At 44.9% G+C, this 12,584-nt stretch overlaps 1 protein-coding gene across 1 annotated transcript; it reads left to right on the top strand.

Annotated features, from left to right (window-relative positions):
- The first annotated feature begins 1,971 nt into the window (after positions 1-1,971).
- LOC136849653 (uncharacterized) lies at positions 1,972-2,952 on the top strand. Its single transcript, XM_067122954.1, has one exon. It carries the CDS (start codon positions 1,972-1,974, stop codon positions 2,950-2,952), a length of 981 nt encoding a protein of 326 aa, XP_066979055.1.
- Positions 2,953-12,584: the final 9,632 nt, after the last annotated feature.

Genomic DNA, 12,584 nt, shown 5'->3' with positions numbered 1-12,584 from the left:
CGTTCCTCAATCGTTTGATGAGATTGATCAGGAGAGAGAGAGACAGACAAAACAACTAGGCTCAGCTTGTTCCGGTGTGCAATTGGCCACACGTACCACTAGTCTTTGTACCCCGTCTTTCTAACGTAAGAAAAATCCTAGTTTCCTAGTTTACATAACCCCCCCCTCAGAAGTAGAGTACATAATCCAAAATGGCATTGGCTATGATTGTCCACATCGAGGCATCACTGAGTCTCACAGCGGACTTACTGGCCGAATCACAGCGTGCGTTAGTAGAAACGTATTCTGAGAGTGTGTACCAAAATTTGGTCACGCAGTTGAGACAAGAAGAAGGTCAGCTTCGAGAGCTGTACAAACATCAAGTTGTAAAGTTAGAATCTAGCTTAGATGCCAGAATCAGGCAAGCCTTAGCAGAAGCTGTGCAAGCTTCTACCCTTTTGTTGAATCGAATCGATAAACTGAAAGTCACTCAGACAGGGAATGTTTCCCTCCCCAAATTGAAACCGCTGCCTCTCCCCACCTTTGAAGGGGAAGTGCAGGAATATGCTTCTTACAAAGAATTGTTCACGATCCACGTGGATCGAAGGGGGCAGATTTGGACGACGTGTCCAAATTTACTTACTTGTTAGGGACTCTGGGCAGGGATCCGCTTAGGATCGTTAAATCCCTAAGTGTAACCGCCGAATTACCAGGTAGTGTTAGATCTCTTGGATAAGCAATATGGTAATGTACACCAAACGCTCGTGATCTTGCATCGAAAACTTGCCAACATATTCGTACCCTCGTTGAACCCCGTAGAGCTGAAGAAGTTCAGATTTGAGTTAACAGTGATCATTGAGCAAATAAAGAGGCTCAGTACTAATGATATAGGCCATGGCATGGTCATGAGCCTTATCAATCAGAAGTTGTCAGAAGGTAAGCTCTATCGAAAGGTGGTCAAACACCTCAGAAAATGCGACTATAGTTTAGAAGAATTTTTGAAGCTATAGACTTCATAATTGCATGTTGGAAGATGACAGCGTTACAGCGAGGCGAGAAATTAGAATCTGATAAAAACGATGTCAGCGTTAGACCCAAAACGAAACCCATGCAGAATAATTCTTGTCCCTTTTGCAATGAACGGCACCCGCCTCACGGATGCCGCCGAGTAAAATGGCGTGGCTACCAGACGCCGCATTCTACTAAGGAAGGGCCTGTGTTTTAATTGCCTTCAGTCAGGTCACCGTAGTGATAGATGCCCTAACCCCAATTCATGTAAAAGTTGTGGAAATAATCATAATACTTCCATTTGTGATAATAGCAGCTTCAGAAAAGCACGTTCCGTTCCCTCCACTTCGTCCCGAAATAATCCCAGTTTAGTAAGTAACAGTCAAGCTACAACCTCCCGCCCTGTAGTAAATGCGACGCCCAGGCAGCACGATAGAAAACCCTGTCCACCCCAAGAGAAAGTAGAATCAAAACCATTAAGAGCGCCAAAGTAGCCCAAACGTCTAGTGTAGATCTTCCCTGTACGATTTTGCCAACGGCCATGGCGAGATCCATCACAAGCAGGAGTAAACGGGTTTGCTTGTTTTTGGACACTGGGAGTCAACGAAGCTTTATCTCCGCTAAAACTCAACACAAAGCAGTTAGGCCTGCCAGTGGTAGGCAAAGTGGCGTTGAACATTGCTCCCTTTGGTTCAGCAGAAATCAGTGGTCAGTATGACGTTGTGAGTTGCGGGCAGAGATGGGTAACAGAATTGTTCGAATGAAACTAGTTGTTCACGAGAACGTAGACGTCCCGATTCATAACGCAGGTTATGTAAGAGTAAGACAACACCTAGTAGGGAAGGGAGTCGCGTTAGCAGATCCTGACAGTAAGAGCGATAAATTACGAAACGTGCACATTCTTGTGGGTGCAGACTACTTTAATTATTTCATTATTGGAGTAGAAAGATCGACGGGATAAGTCTTTTTCTGACCCATAATGGCATGTTGCCATACGGGAGAGTGCCACAGTGGCTATTAAAAGGTCACAAGATAGATCATGTGAGAACGCTCAGGGTATGTAGGGTCGCGAGCGAACCAATTGCTTTTGATGTTGATGAATGGTGGCGTTTGGATACCGTGGGCATCGCCCCATCCGAGCAGTACACTGTCCATGAAGCGGAAGCCATGCGAAAGGTTTCGCAGAGTGTAACAAAGAAGCCTGAGGGATATCAAGTAAGTTTGCCGTTCCGTTCAGAAGGTAGGCCAGAAACAAACTTTAGAAATGCTGTAGCACAGCTGGATTCGCTGCAAACCAAATTTCAGAAAGACAAGGAATACTATAATCAATATCAGGGAGTGATCGACAAATACCTGGAGGCAGGATTTATATATGAAGTAAAAGATTCAAAAATAGAAGGATACTACATGCCGCATTTCGGCATTAAAAAAGATAGCCGCACGACCCCCCTTAGAATCGTATTCAGTGCCTCATCCAAAGCTAAGAATAATAAATCATTAAATGAATGCCTGTTACCTGGGCCTAATTTAGTAGAGTTGGCCTATAATATGCTTCTAAAGTTTCGAATGAATAAATACGCCATGCTTGCAGACATAAGCAAAGCATTTCATAGAGTATTATTAGATCCCCGTGATGCCAAATATACAAGATTCCTGTGGCGAGAGGTAGCAGGTCGAGCGCTGACCTTCGCTTTCAGAGTCGTGGTGTTCGGCATCACGGCTAGTCCCTTTTTGTTACAACAAGTATTGAGTCATCATTTTAGTTTAGAAGGAAGACCTGAATTAAGCAAGTCATTTTACGTTAATAACTATGTTAGTACCTTTGAAAGTCTGGATGAGATGAAAAAAGAACAAGAATCTGTCCATGCAATTTTGGAAAGGGCCAGAATGCCGTTAGAAGGGTGGGCAATGAACAGTATAGCCTTCGATAGCGAGAGAGAGTGGAAAGAACCTACCAGGATGTGAGCGTGCTCGGGCTGAGATGGGCTCGAGACGTCGACTGTCTGTGTGTGAAAGAGAGTGAGAGGATTCGTGAATTGGGGGAGGGATGGGTACCTACGAAACGTAGGGTACTATCTTTACTAGTGTCAATTTACGATCCGCTAGGTTTAGTCAGTCCTTTATTTGTTAGGGGAAAGCTGTTTCTCCAACAACTTTGGGAACAAGAGATTGGATGGGATGACGTGTTGTGTAAGGAAAAGGCTAAAGAAGCACGAGAACTGTTAGCAGAGTTGAAATCAGTCGGTGATTTAACATTTCCTAGAGCGGCAGGAGTCAGAAGATCCGAACTCCATATATTCACCGATGCCAGTAGTAGGGCATACGGTGCTGTAGCGTATGTCAGAAATAAAGAAGGTAACGTAAGATTACTCACCAGCAAAATGAGAATCACTCCGAAAGGGATGCTCAAAATCACCATCCCTAAATTAGAACTTTTAGCTTTGCTGCTAGGTTGTAGGCTAGCGAAAACGATTAAAGGACTAATAGAGCCACAAGAGATTAGTATCTGGTCAGATAGCAAAGTGGCATTAGCCTGGGTGGCATCCCCGGATGCCAAGGACAACAAAAATATCTTTATATCTAACCGTGTGGCGGAAGTTGTTTTTCTCCACCAGATTTGTGATTTCAGTGTGAAGTATGTGCCCAGCAAACAGAATCCTGCTGATGTCTTGTCTAGGGGCACAACAATCCAGCAATTGCAGCAGAACCCTCTTTGGCGCCAGGGTCCAGAGTTCTTGAGAATCGCAGGAGAGCCTGTTCCTTTCAAAGAGGCAGATCTAACGAATATCAGAACCGTGTAGAGCGGTGCAGGAACTGAGGGAAGAAACAAGCTCTATTCCCCAGGAGGGATATGGGACCTACTACTCAGGAAGTTGAGTTCCAATTTTGATTAGAGTAACCAGATTAGTGTTAAAGTTTGCAAAAGTGAAAAGGGATCCTTTTCGAGCTCTTGTCTTATTAGAGCAAAGATTCTATTTACCTACTGTGTATGCATATTTGGAGGGTGAGGTCAGATCCCCTCGTGAGATACTGAATTTTGTGAGTCAATTAAATTTAATTATAGTAGATAAATTGATTTGCACTAGGGGACGAGTGTCCCAAATTGAAGAGATGAAACATTTAATTCTTTTGCCTGCCAAAGACACTTAGTCAGAGCATACTTAAAGTATTTGCATTGTTTACACCTCCATTGTAATGTCAATACGCTAATGGCGATTTTTCGACAGAAATGCTGGACGCCGGGCCTGAGGTCTATTGCTAAGAAAGTTGTACGGAAGTGTCCAGAGTGCGTGCTAGCTTTCCAACCACTGATGAGACAACCACCGCCACCCCCACTGCCGAAGGAAAGGATCACCTTGCAGAAACCATTTGCCGCAGTCGGCGTGGACCACACCGCGGCCATACAAACAGAAACACGACCAGGCTATATCCTCCTCGTGACGTGCATGGCCACCAGGGCCGTGTATTTAGATTTCTGCCCCTCCTTGGAAGCGGAGGAATTTGTTCTAGCTCTTCGAAGATTCAGTGCTACGCATGGAGCCCCGACCTTAATCACTTCTGATAACCACCAAATGTTCAAGACGGCCAGCAACCTCCTTCAGGGACTTTATGAAGAGGATGAAGTCCAGCAGTTCCTGAGGAGGACTGGTGTAGAATGGCGATTTCAAACCCCCCGTGCGCCGTGGAAAGGCGGTTTTTTCGAACGTCTAATTGGTGTTACGAAGCGTGCCCTTCAGATTGCCCTCGGGAAAAAGTATCTGCCGGAGGCCCACGTATTAACTCTAGTGAAAGAGGCGGAGGCGGTAGTTAGTAATAGGCCGTTGATGTATAGCGGTGACAAGTGCGAGGACGAGGTCCTCACCCCCTCTCATTTAATACGAGGTCACTTAATTAACTTAATGGCACCTGTTTTACCAGATGAAGACCTTAATGCTACCTTCACCTCCCGGAGGCTACGGGATCGATATCTAAAGCTAACAGACACTTTGAAGGCCTTCCGGGAGAGGTGGAGGAAGGAGTACCTAAGTGCCCTAAGAGCCCGACACGATTGTCAGTCTGGGGAACCCACCAAGCTACACCCCGGAGACATCGTGTTAATAAAGCAAGAAAATCAAAAGCGGGCGCGTGGCCCCTTGGCCTGTGAATGAAGAAAGACGCGTCGTGGAGACGCACCGGACGACGACGGTGTCATGCGTTCGCCAAGGTATTGTTCGAAGATGTTGAGTCCCTGCGTGCTGTCAGCCACTTGGTCCCCCTGGAACTTGCCCCCTCAGATGACGATGATGGCGTTGGAGACGAACGGCGTGACGATGTTGATGGTGCGACGGAGGAGATGGCGCGTGACGACGACGGCAATGAAGAGGTCCGAGACGAGGGAGCGTACAGCCCAGCAGTAGGTGTTCCAGGAAATGTTGTGACGTCTGGGGACGACTAAGGGATGGCAATGGCTGCAACATCCGAACAACCAGCCACAAAGGTCTTGAGTGACGTAGAAGACACTGACGATGTTGTAACGATTCGAGTGATACCAATGCGGTAAGTGAGAGTGCTGAAGTGAATGATACTGAGGTATTGAGTGATAGTGACGTTGACGTTCAGTTAGGCGGACAAAGACGTTCCGCACGCCCTTTGAGAAAGGCTGCTGCTAAGCAGCGAACTGTCGGGGTCAAGCCACAGGTTAATGAAGCGCTTAATGGAAAGCGACTATATGTAAGTTATGGCTAGAAACAAAAGAAAGAAAACGGGAAGGTACCTTATTCTAGTAGGCAGGGAGGGTGGACCCAAGTAAGTGTAGGTGAGTTGAATCCTCAGAGGATGGAAGTGAGTCGGGTCAGCGTAAGGTAGTGGGAGCCCCCTCTTGCGCAAACAAGTCGAGCGTTGTGCGGAGATAGCCCCCACCCTCAAGGTAAATTACCAAAATGTATATGAGTAATGAGTACTTCTTATAAGAGAAGTGAAAGAGTTTTGAGGGCATGTGTCCCATGAAAGAGTACATACTGATTCAGTGTAATCTGTTTCCTTAAAGGCGAATGGCCTATCGAACTGGTTATGCTTGTTGCACACATTCTAGAGTTGTTATTGAAGACGTGTCGCCAAGAATAACATGCGTGTTGCATGAAGAAGGTTAAAGGCAGATGGCCTTATGAGAGTGTATATTCATGTTTCCTTGATTGTGATTTCCATTTATGCTTTTGATGTTATTGCAGGCTCATTGCCTGATGAGTTTCTATGCTGATTCATGTCTACCTTATGTGAATGGGTACATTTATATGTATATATCTGCCATTGATATTTTGTATATGTGTGACATTGATTACCCAGGTGTGATATTATTGATTTTTTTGCCATGATGTTTTTTTTTTTTGCCATGTCATGTAGAGAGTTTTTCCAGCTCAGTCTTTCCTGAATTGTCCAGCATTTCAACGCCCCATACTTCGGGTGTGGAGTATGTCGGGAATTTCGAACTGATCATTCGAAGTCCCTGCCATTTAACTTCACAAGTGTTGTGTTAAATTGGGGCAAGACTGAGGGATCTCACTGGGCAGTTCATTGTGCAAAAAAGTTGTCCAATACGCGACAAAGTTAAGAAGCAATTCTTAAATGCCTGGAGGGGAAGGAGCGCGTCTTATAGTAATGAAGACACTATGAATTTTCATTAATGAATATGATTTGCTATTCCCTAGTACGAGCTAAATTGTCTATGTAGAGATTTGGAGCCAAGAACTCCGTAGCCATTCAAGAATTTGCAGATTACGGCCTTCAGCCAGAACTTCGAGTCAATTCATTGATCCCAGATGATAACTTAACTGTCATTCTTCCTGTTCACATGTAAAGTAGATTCATTGATCTCTGTAATGCCTAAATAACCGATGATTCCCGCCTGAATTACAAGGATTCTGTAGTTTACGCGGGAAAGCGTAAGTTTCCTTTGAAGTAGGGCGAAGCGACGCCTCATTCCTGCCCTAGTCCTGAACGTTGTAAGTACCGTGATGTTTTAGTGTCTCTCTCTCGATTCTCTGGCAGCCATCGCCATACCAGGTCGAATTCCGTAGTAACTGTGAGTTATCTTTATCCATGTATAGATGTGTCATCCTTACGATGAGGAACTTGATTTGCGCAGCAAACGAAAGCTGCAAGTGTAAGAATGTCATTTAATTGTAGTTTAGAGTAAATAGTTCTCGATTTGTTGTGTTTTTTCGTCCAGTCGTGGACTTAGTGTCTTCAAGCACGTGATATCAAAGACCCTAAGGGCTACCAAGTAACAAAGCCCAGAGAGCTTGCAGGTTCCTTGAATTGGATTAAGAAACTGCGTGTGCAGTGGAAATTTGCTATTAACGATTAATCAGTGTTGGTTCTTGATGCACATTGGCTTAGCCGCCCGTGATGCTCTTTCATTCATGATTCAGTATTGTTAATGGGTTTAAATGTTTATTTTTTGTAATAAAACTGTAATTTGTTGACCAAATTTTATTGAATCCCACCCAGATAGTTTTAGAGAGTGCGCCTCCTCAAGGCCTTGTCATCGGCCCATAACATCAGGGCACTAATCAGAACAAAAATAATAAAAGTCGAAGAAAATCCCAACACGCTCCATCTCTGTGAATGCCCTCTTCGCCTCCTGAAGGTGCTGTGGGGGAAGTCTTCGGAACTTCGCATGTGTTGGGGGGCCTTTAGTTGTTATGTGATGGTATATGCCATGTTTGGCTGGAGCCCCGGGGACTTGGCGGAGTTCGGGCTTGAATACTTCAGGGAACTCCGTCAGCAGGTGTGCGTACTGGTGGGGGGCGACGGAGCTGATGGTGGGTGCCTTGGGTCCCGCTGTTATCGGGAGAGACCGGCAGGAGTCAGTGTCGAGGAGGCGCTTACGCCCCACGTCAACTAGCAGGCCCAAGTGCGCAAGGAAGTCAGCCCCCCGGAGCGGGGTCCCTACGTCCACGACGATGAAGTCCCAGGAGTAATTCTGGCCGAGGATGGTGCCGTAGGAGAGGATGGGGGATCCGTTGGCAGCCGTCAGGAAGGCGGCCGGGTCTGGTTTCTGGTTGCGGTCCTCCCTGGATGCTGGGAAGATCGATCTAAAGGCCCCTGTGTCGACCAGCATCATCCTGCCAGAGACGGTGTCCAGACAAACAAAGCCTACTGGTTCTGGGCCCCTGGGTTTTTCGGTTGCCATGGCAGTTTGTCCTGCTGGCCGGCGACCCCCATTTTTTGAACGGGCGAACGAGCAGGGCAGGAGGCAGTTTCGGGCGTCTTTGCCGAACCACTTGTGGTAGCAACAGAGGCCCAGGGAACTCCATCTGTTGTGGGGCGGTGGACGTCTCCTGGCGACGACGTTGACGCCCTGCTCCGTTTCTTCTTCCTGCTGGACGGAGCTGACTGACTGTGTGGGCGCTTTTAGCTGCTGTGTGGCCTTCACGCTGTCCGTGAGGTGCTGCGCCATTTCGATGAGGTCGTCGAGAGGCATGGTGTAGGGGTGAGGAATCTGGGTGCGGACCTCTGGGAGGAGCTGGCGAAGGTAGATCTCCCGCGACAGGCTTACTTCCTGCCGCTTTTTCCTGCCGCTTTTTCCTGCCGTCGAAGTCTGGTAGTGAAAGGAGGTCCTCGACCATGCTCCATGCGTCTCTTGCGTTGAGGTCATGCTGTGGGTTGACGGCGAGGTCGATAGCACAGGTGGCCCGCTCGGCAATAGGTAGGGAGCACGTTTCGAGGAGGACCTTCTTCGCAACGTTGTATGTGAGGGGGTGTGTGTCGGGCACCCGCAAGACAAGTTTTCTGTATACCTCCTCCGGGAGGGCGTTAAGGACCGTGTCAGCCTGCAGAATTTCGTCTGTCAGGTGCACCACCCTGAAGTGGCTCTCGACCCTATGCAGCCACATCGTTGGGTTCCCCTGTATGAAAGGTGGCAACTTTATGGACAGGGCGGCCCGCAACTGTGTTGCCGGGCCATGGAGTGTTCGGGGTGCTGGCCTGGGTGTGGAGGTGCGGGAGGGCCTCGGTGCGGGGACGGGCATGGGTGAGATGGGAGGAAGGTAGACCTCTGAGTCCGCGAGGTCCGCGGTTAACTGCAGGAAGGAGGGGATGTCCGCGTCCATGCTCGCTCTTTGCCCTCTTACTGGAGTGGGGTACTCGCGTCATAACGCGTCATGCACTGTGTGAGTCCGTTAGTGACGCTGGTGATTTTGCAGACGAGAGTCAGCACGCTCAAACGCTGGTTACAGCGCCGTGTTTAGTCCACTAAGAGCGTTGGAGAGTTCCTGGAGCCGAGACTGAGTCGCCGTGTCGGTCCGCTAATGGTTCCGGGATACTCCGGGAGGTCACCACTGTAAGAGGTGCAAAAGAAACAAGCAGGTAAAAGTTACTGCTGGTTTATTACAGATTCAGGCAGTTTATATAGCGGCTGACTGGCGCCGAACCACGGAAGACAATGACATTGGGTGTGACCTGAGGTCAAAAACAATTAACAATAATATACAGCGAACAAGTACAATTTACAATACAAAAACATACAGAATTCCAATATGGATACAATCTTGATGCCTGCGAATAAAGAAACATACGATACATAGTTTATGACAGTTGAACAAATACATATAAAGTTTAAATGGCAGAAAAATGCATGACCTGGCACGTTAGGCGTAACGAATTGTGTGGCGAAGAAAGTGGGAAGTCACCAAAGAAAACTTGCTCAGCAGATACTTAATTAATGACGCCTCTGAAGGATTCAGCTGACGTCGATGTGGTGACTTTACAGGCTCACAATATTAGAAGTGTAGCTGATTGCAGACGGCCATGGACGAGTCATTACATAATCCTAGGCTCGTTTATTGAACCTGAATGCAAGATCTGACATACAAGCGTCATTCAAGTGTGGCACCAAATAACAAGCGAAAGCAAGAGATTCCTCTAGAAGTAGGCCTAAGGAATGTGTAAAGAGCTGGCTGGTTGCCCGGGATATATGCTATAGTCTGCGTGCATCCCCGCACATTTTAATATTCTTAATCGCTTGCTTGTTATTTTCATATTGATTGATATAAGTCCTTAACCATACTTTTTAGGTAGTTGCCATCCATGACATTTAAGCTACGAAATTTTATGAGACACAAGACGATAAATGATGAATACACTGTGATGCCATGTAAGGAATGAAAGAATACATTTTATCATTAAAAATTTCTTGTTTATTTCACTGTCAAATATCTTACCATTAAGTTTATTGAAGTAAATAATTCATATATCAGTATAATCCTTCAACCATTGGCTTGACATGTTTAGTGATGAAATTGGGAAACACTACTATTCTTTGGGTAAAACTGAGGTGTAATGAAAGTTATAACTTTTGAAAGATGTTCTTCAGGTGTCGGAGCAGAGATGTTCACTGTCTGGAGCTTTGAGAGAGACTGCAGGCTGGCCATTTTCCAGTGCTGTGATTGGCTGACCACTAGCCAATCAGGAGCGTCATAAGGGACGGCCTTAGGCACCAAATGCACGGCTGATGTGAATGTACTATAGTGATACAAACAAAAACAACGAGATTGTGAGTGACACACAAGTTGAGCCTGAATGCGTGATATCTCCATTACTTAGGCCTACGTAAACTAGTTACTTTTCGTATAAATGTCTGGAAAGGTTATACACTGAAAAAAATATCACTTACAGAAACAAAACCAACTTTAAAGCTGACGAATTTATTGTTGAGAGCATAAAGAAAATAAGAGAAACAAGCCAGGAGTGTAAAGTCCCCGCTGAGCGAGTCTTCTATGATCAACGACCCGTTTTCTTCGATAGGCTACCGCTCCTATAGGATCGGGTCAAGCAGAATCAGCCATATTTTCCTATATAAATTTGTATCTATTACTAATTCATTTGTATCTGCTTCTTTTGTACATGTGTTAGAATGTTGTTATGTCGATCCTTGTCAGCTCAATTGTTACATTACTTGTATTTATCCATTGTAATTATTATTGCCAAGAGTAATTGACCTCAGGTCACCGAAATTCTATTGTATTCCTCTGTGTGACGTCCGCACGGCGCTTTATAAGCGGCCTGCGTTCTGAATAAAGTTTTACGGCCTGCTCTAGGAGCAAGAGCCCGTGCTGGCACAAGGCCAGCTAAATCTGAAACAACAACTACATGAATAAAGTAGCAGTACCTTTCCTACTGCTCATTCTTTTGCACCTCTTAAAGGAGTGCAGGTGTAATTTGAGGCATATCTTGATAGGCAACCAAGTATGTGTAAGCTGTTTTACATTCTGTAGCAAAAGTTTATTGGTGTCAAGCTACAACGATAATGTCCAGAAGTAACAAGGTAAATAATACTTAAAGAAATGCCATATGGTTTAACAGTGAATTACGTGAAGCTAAGAACAAGAAAAGAAAAATGGAAGATCAATGGAAAAGATCGAAAGAATCAAGAAATAGTGAAAATTGGTCACTGTATAAAACAGCTAGAATTCATCTGAACGATTTGATTATGAAAACCAAGAAAAATATATGTTACAATACAATGTTTAGTGTAGAGAAAAATCCCCCCAAAATCCATGACAATTTAGCCGGAATATTGGAACTCAAGAAAGAAAAAGTTCTACCTGATGTAACCAGTGGCTACAAAAACCTGGCTGATAGCTTTGTGAACTGCTTTGAAGAAAAAATTGAAAGAATCTGTCATAGTTTAGATAAGGAGATCCCTCCTGATCTCCCGGTGATCACAATGAGAAATAGCAAATTCAGTAAGTTTAAAGAACTGAACATGAATGACTTTGACAAAACGATGAGAAAAGTAAAAAAAAAAATCTATTGTGAAAATGGCCCGTTTCCCATAAGTGATATAAAAGAGGGAAAAAACTTTGATCAGTTGCTGGAACTATATTTTGATATTGTCACCACAGGCATCTTTCCCAAATAGTGAAAAGCTTGCTTGTATAAAGCCAGCCTATAAAGGAAAAGGTGATAATGAAAATCTAAGCTTCTATGGACCTATATCGAAAAGGAAGTTCACAAACAAACATGGAAACCCTTGAAACAACTCAACATTATACCTAATGATCAGTCAGCATACAGAAAAAAACACTCAAAAGAAATTATAGCAAATGGAAAATGTGGCAACCTGGTTATGTTTGGCCTAAGTGCAGCGTTTGACAGAGTTGACCACAATCTACTGCTTGAAGACCTGAGAGCAGTAGGCATCGAAGGTGACGTACACTTAGGCCAAGCATAACCAGTTGCCACATTTTCCATTTGCTATAATTTCTTTTGAGTTTTTTTCTGTATGCTGACTGATCATCAGGTATAATGCTGAGTTGTTTCAAGGGTTTTCCATGTTTGTTTGTGAACTTCCTTTTCGATACTTAGAAAATAGTAAGGTTACAGTGGTTATATCAAATGTGAAATAAGAAAAAAGGGCCTAACAAAAGGAGTGCCCCAAAGCAGCGTTCTGGGTCCACTGCTATTTGGCATTTACACAATTGAATTATCTAGAATTCTAAATAAGCACAAGGTTAAGTATAAACTGTATGCTGATGATACTCAGTTCTATTTTTCTGTCGAAACGGTAGAAGACACCATTAGTAAAATTGATGCAATAATGAAAGATATCAAAAAAT

Source organism: Macrobrachium rosenbergii, chromosome 21, assembly GCF_040412425.1.
Source record: "Macrobrachium rosenbergii isolate ZJJX-2024 chromosome 21, ASM4041242v1, whole genome shotgun sequence".
NCBI classification, from domain to species: Eukaryota; Metazoa; Arthropoda; class Malacostraca; order Decapoda; family Palaemonidae; genus Macrobrachium; species Macrobrachium rosenbergii.
Note: the sequence above shows the minus strand (reverse complement) of the source record. Positions and strands in the feature narration are given on the sequence as shown.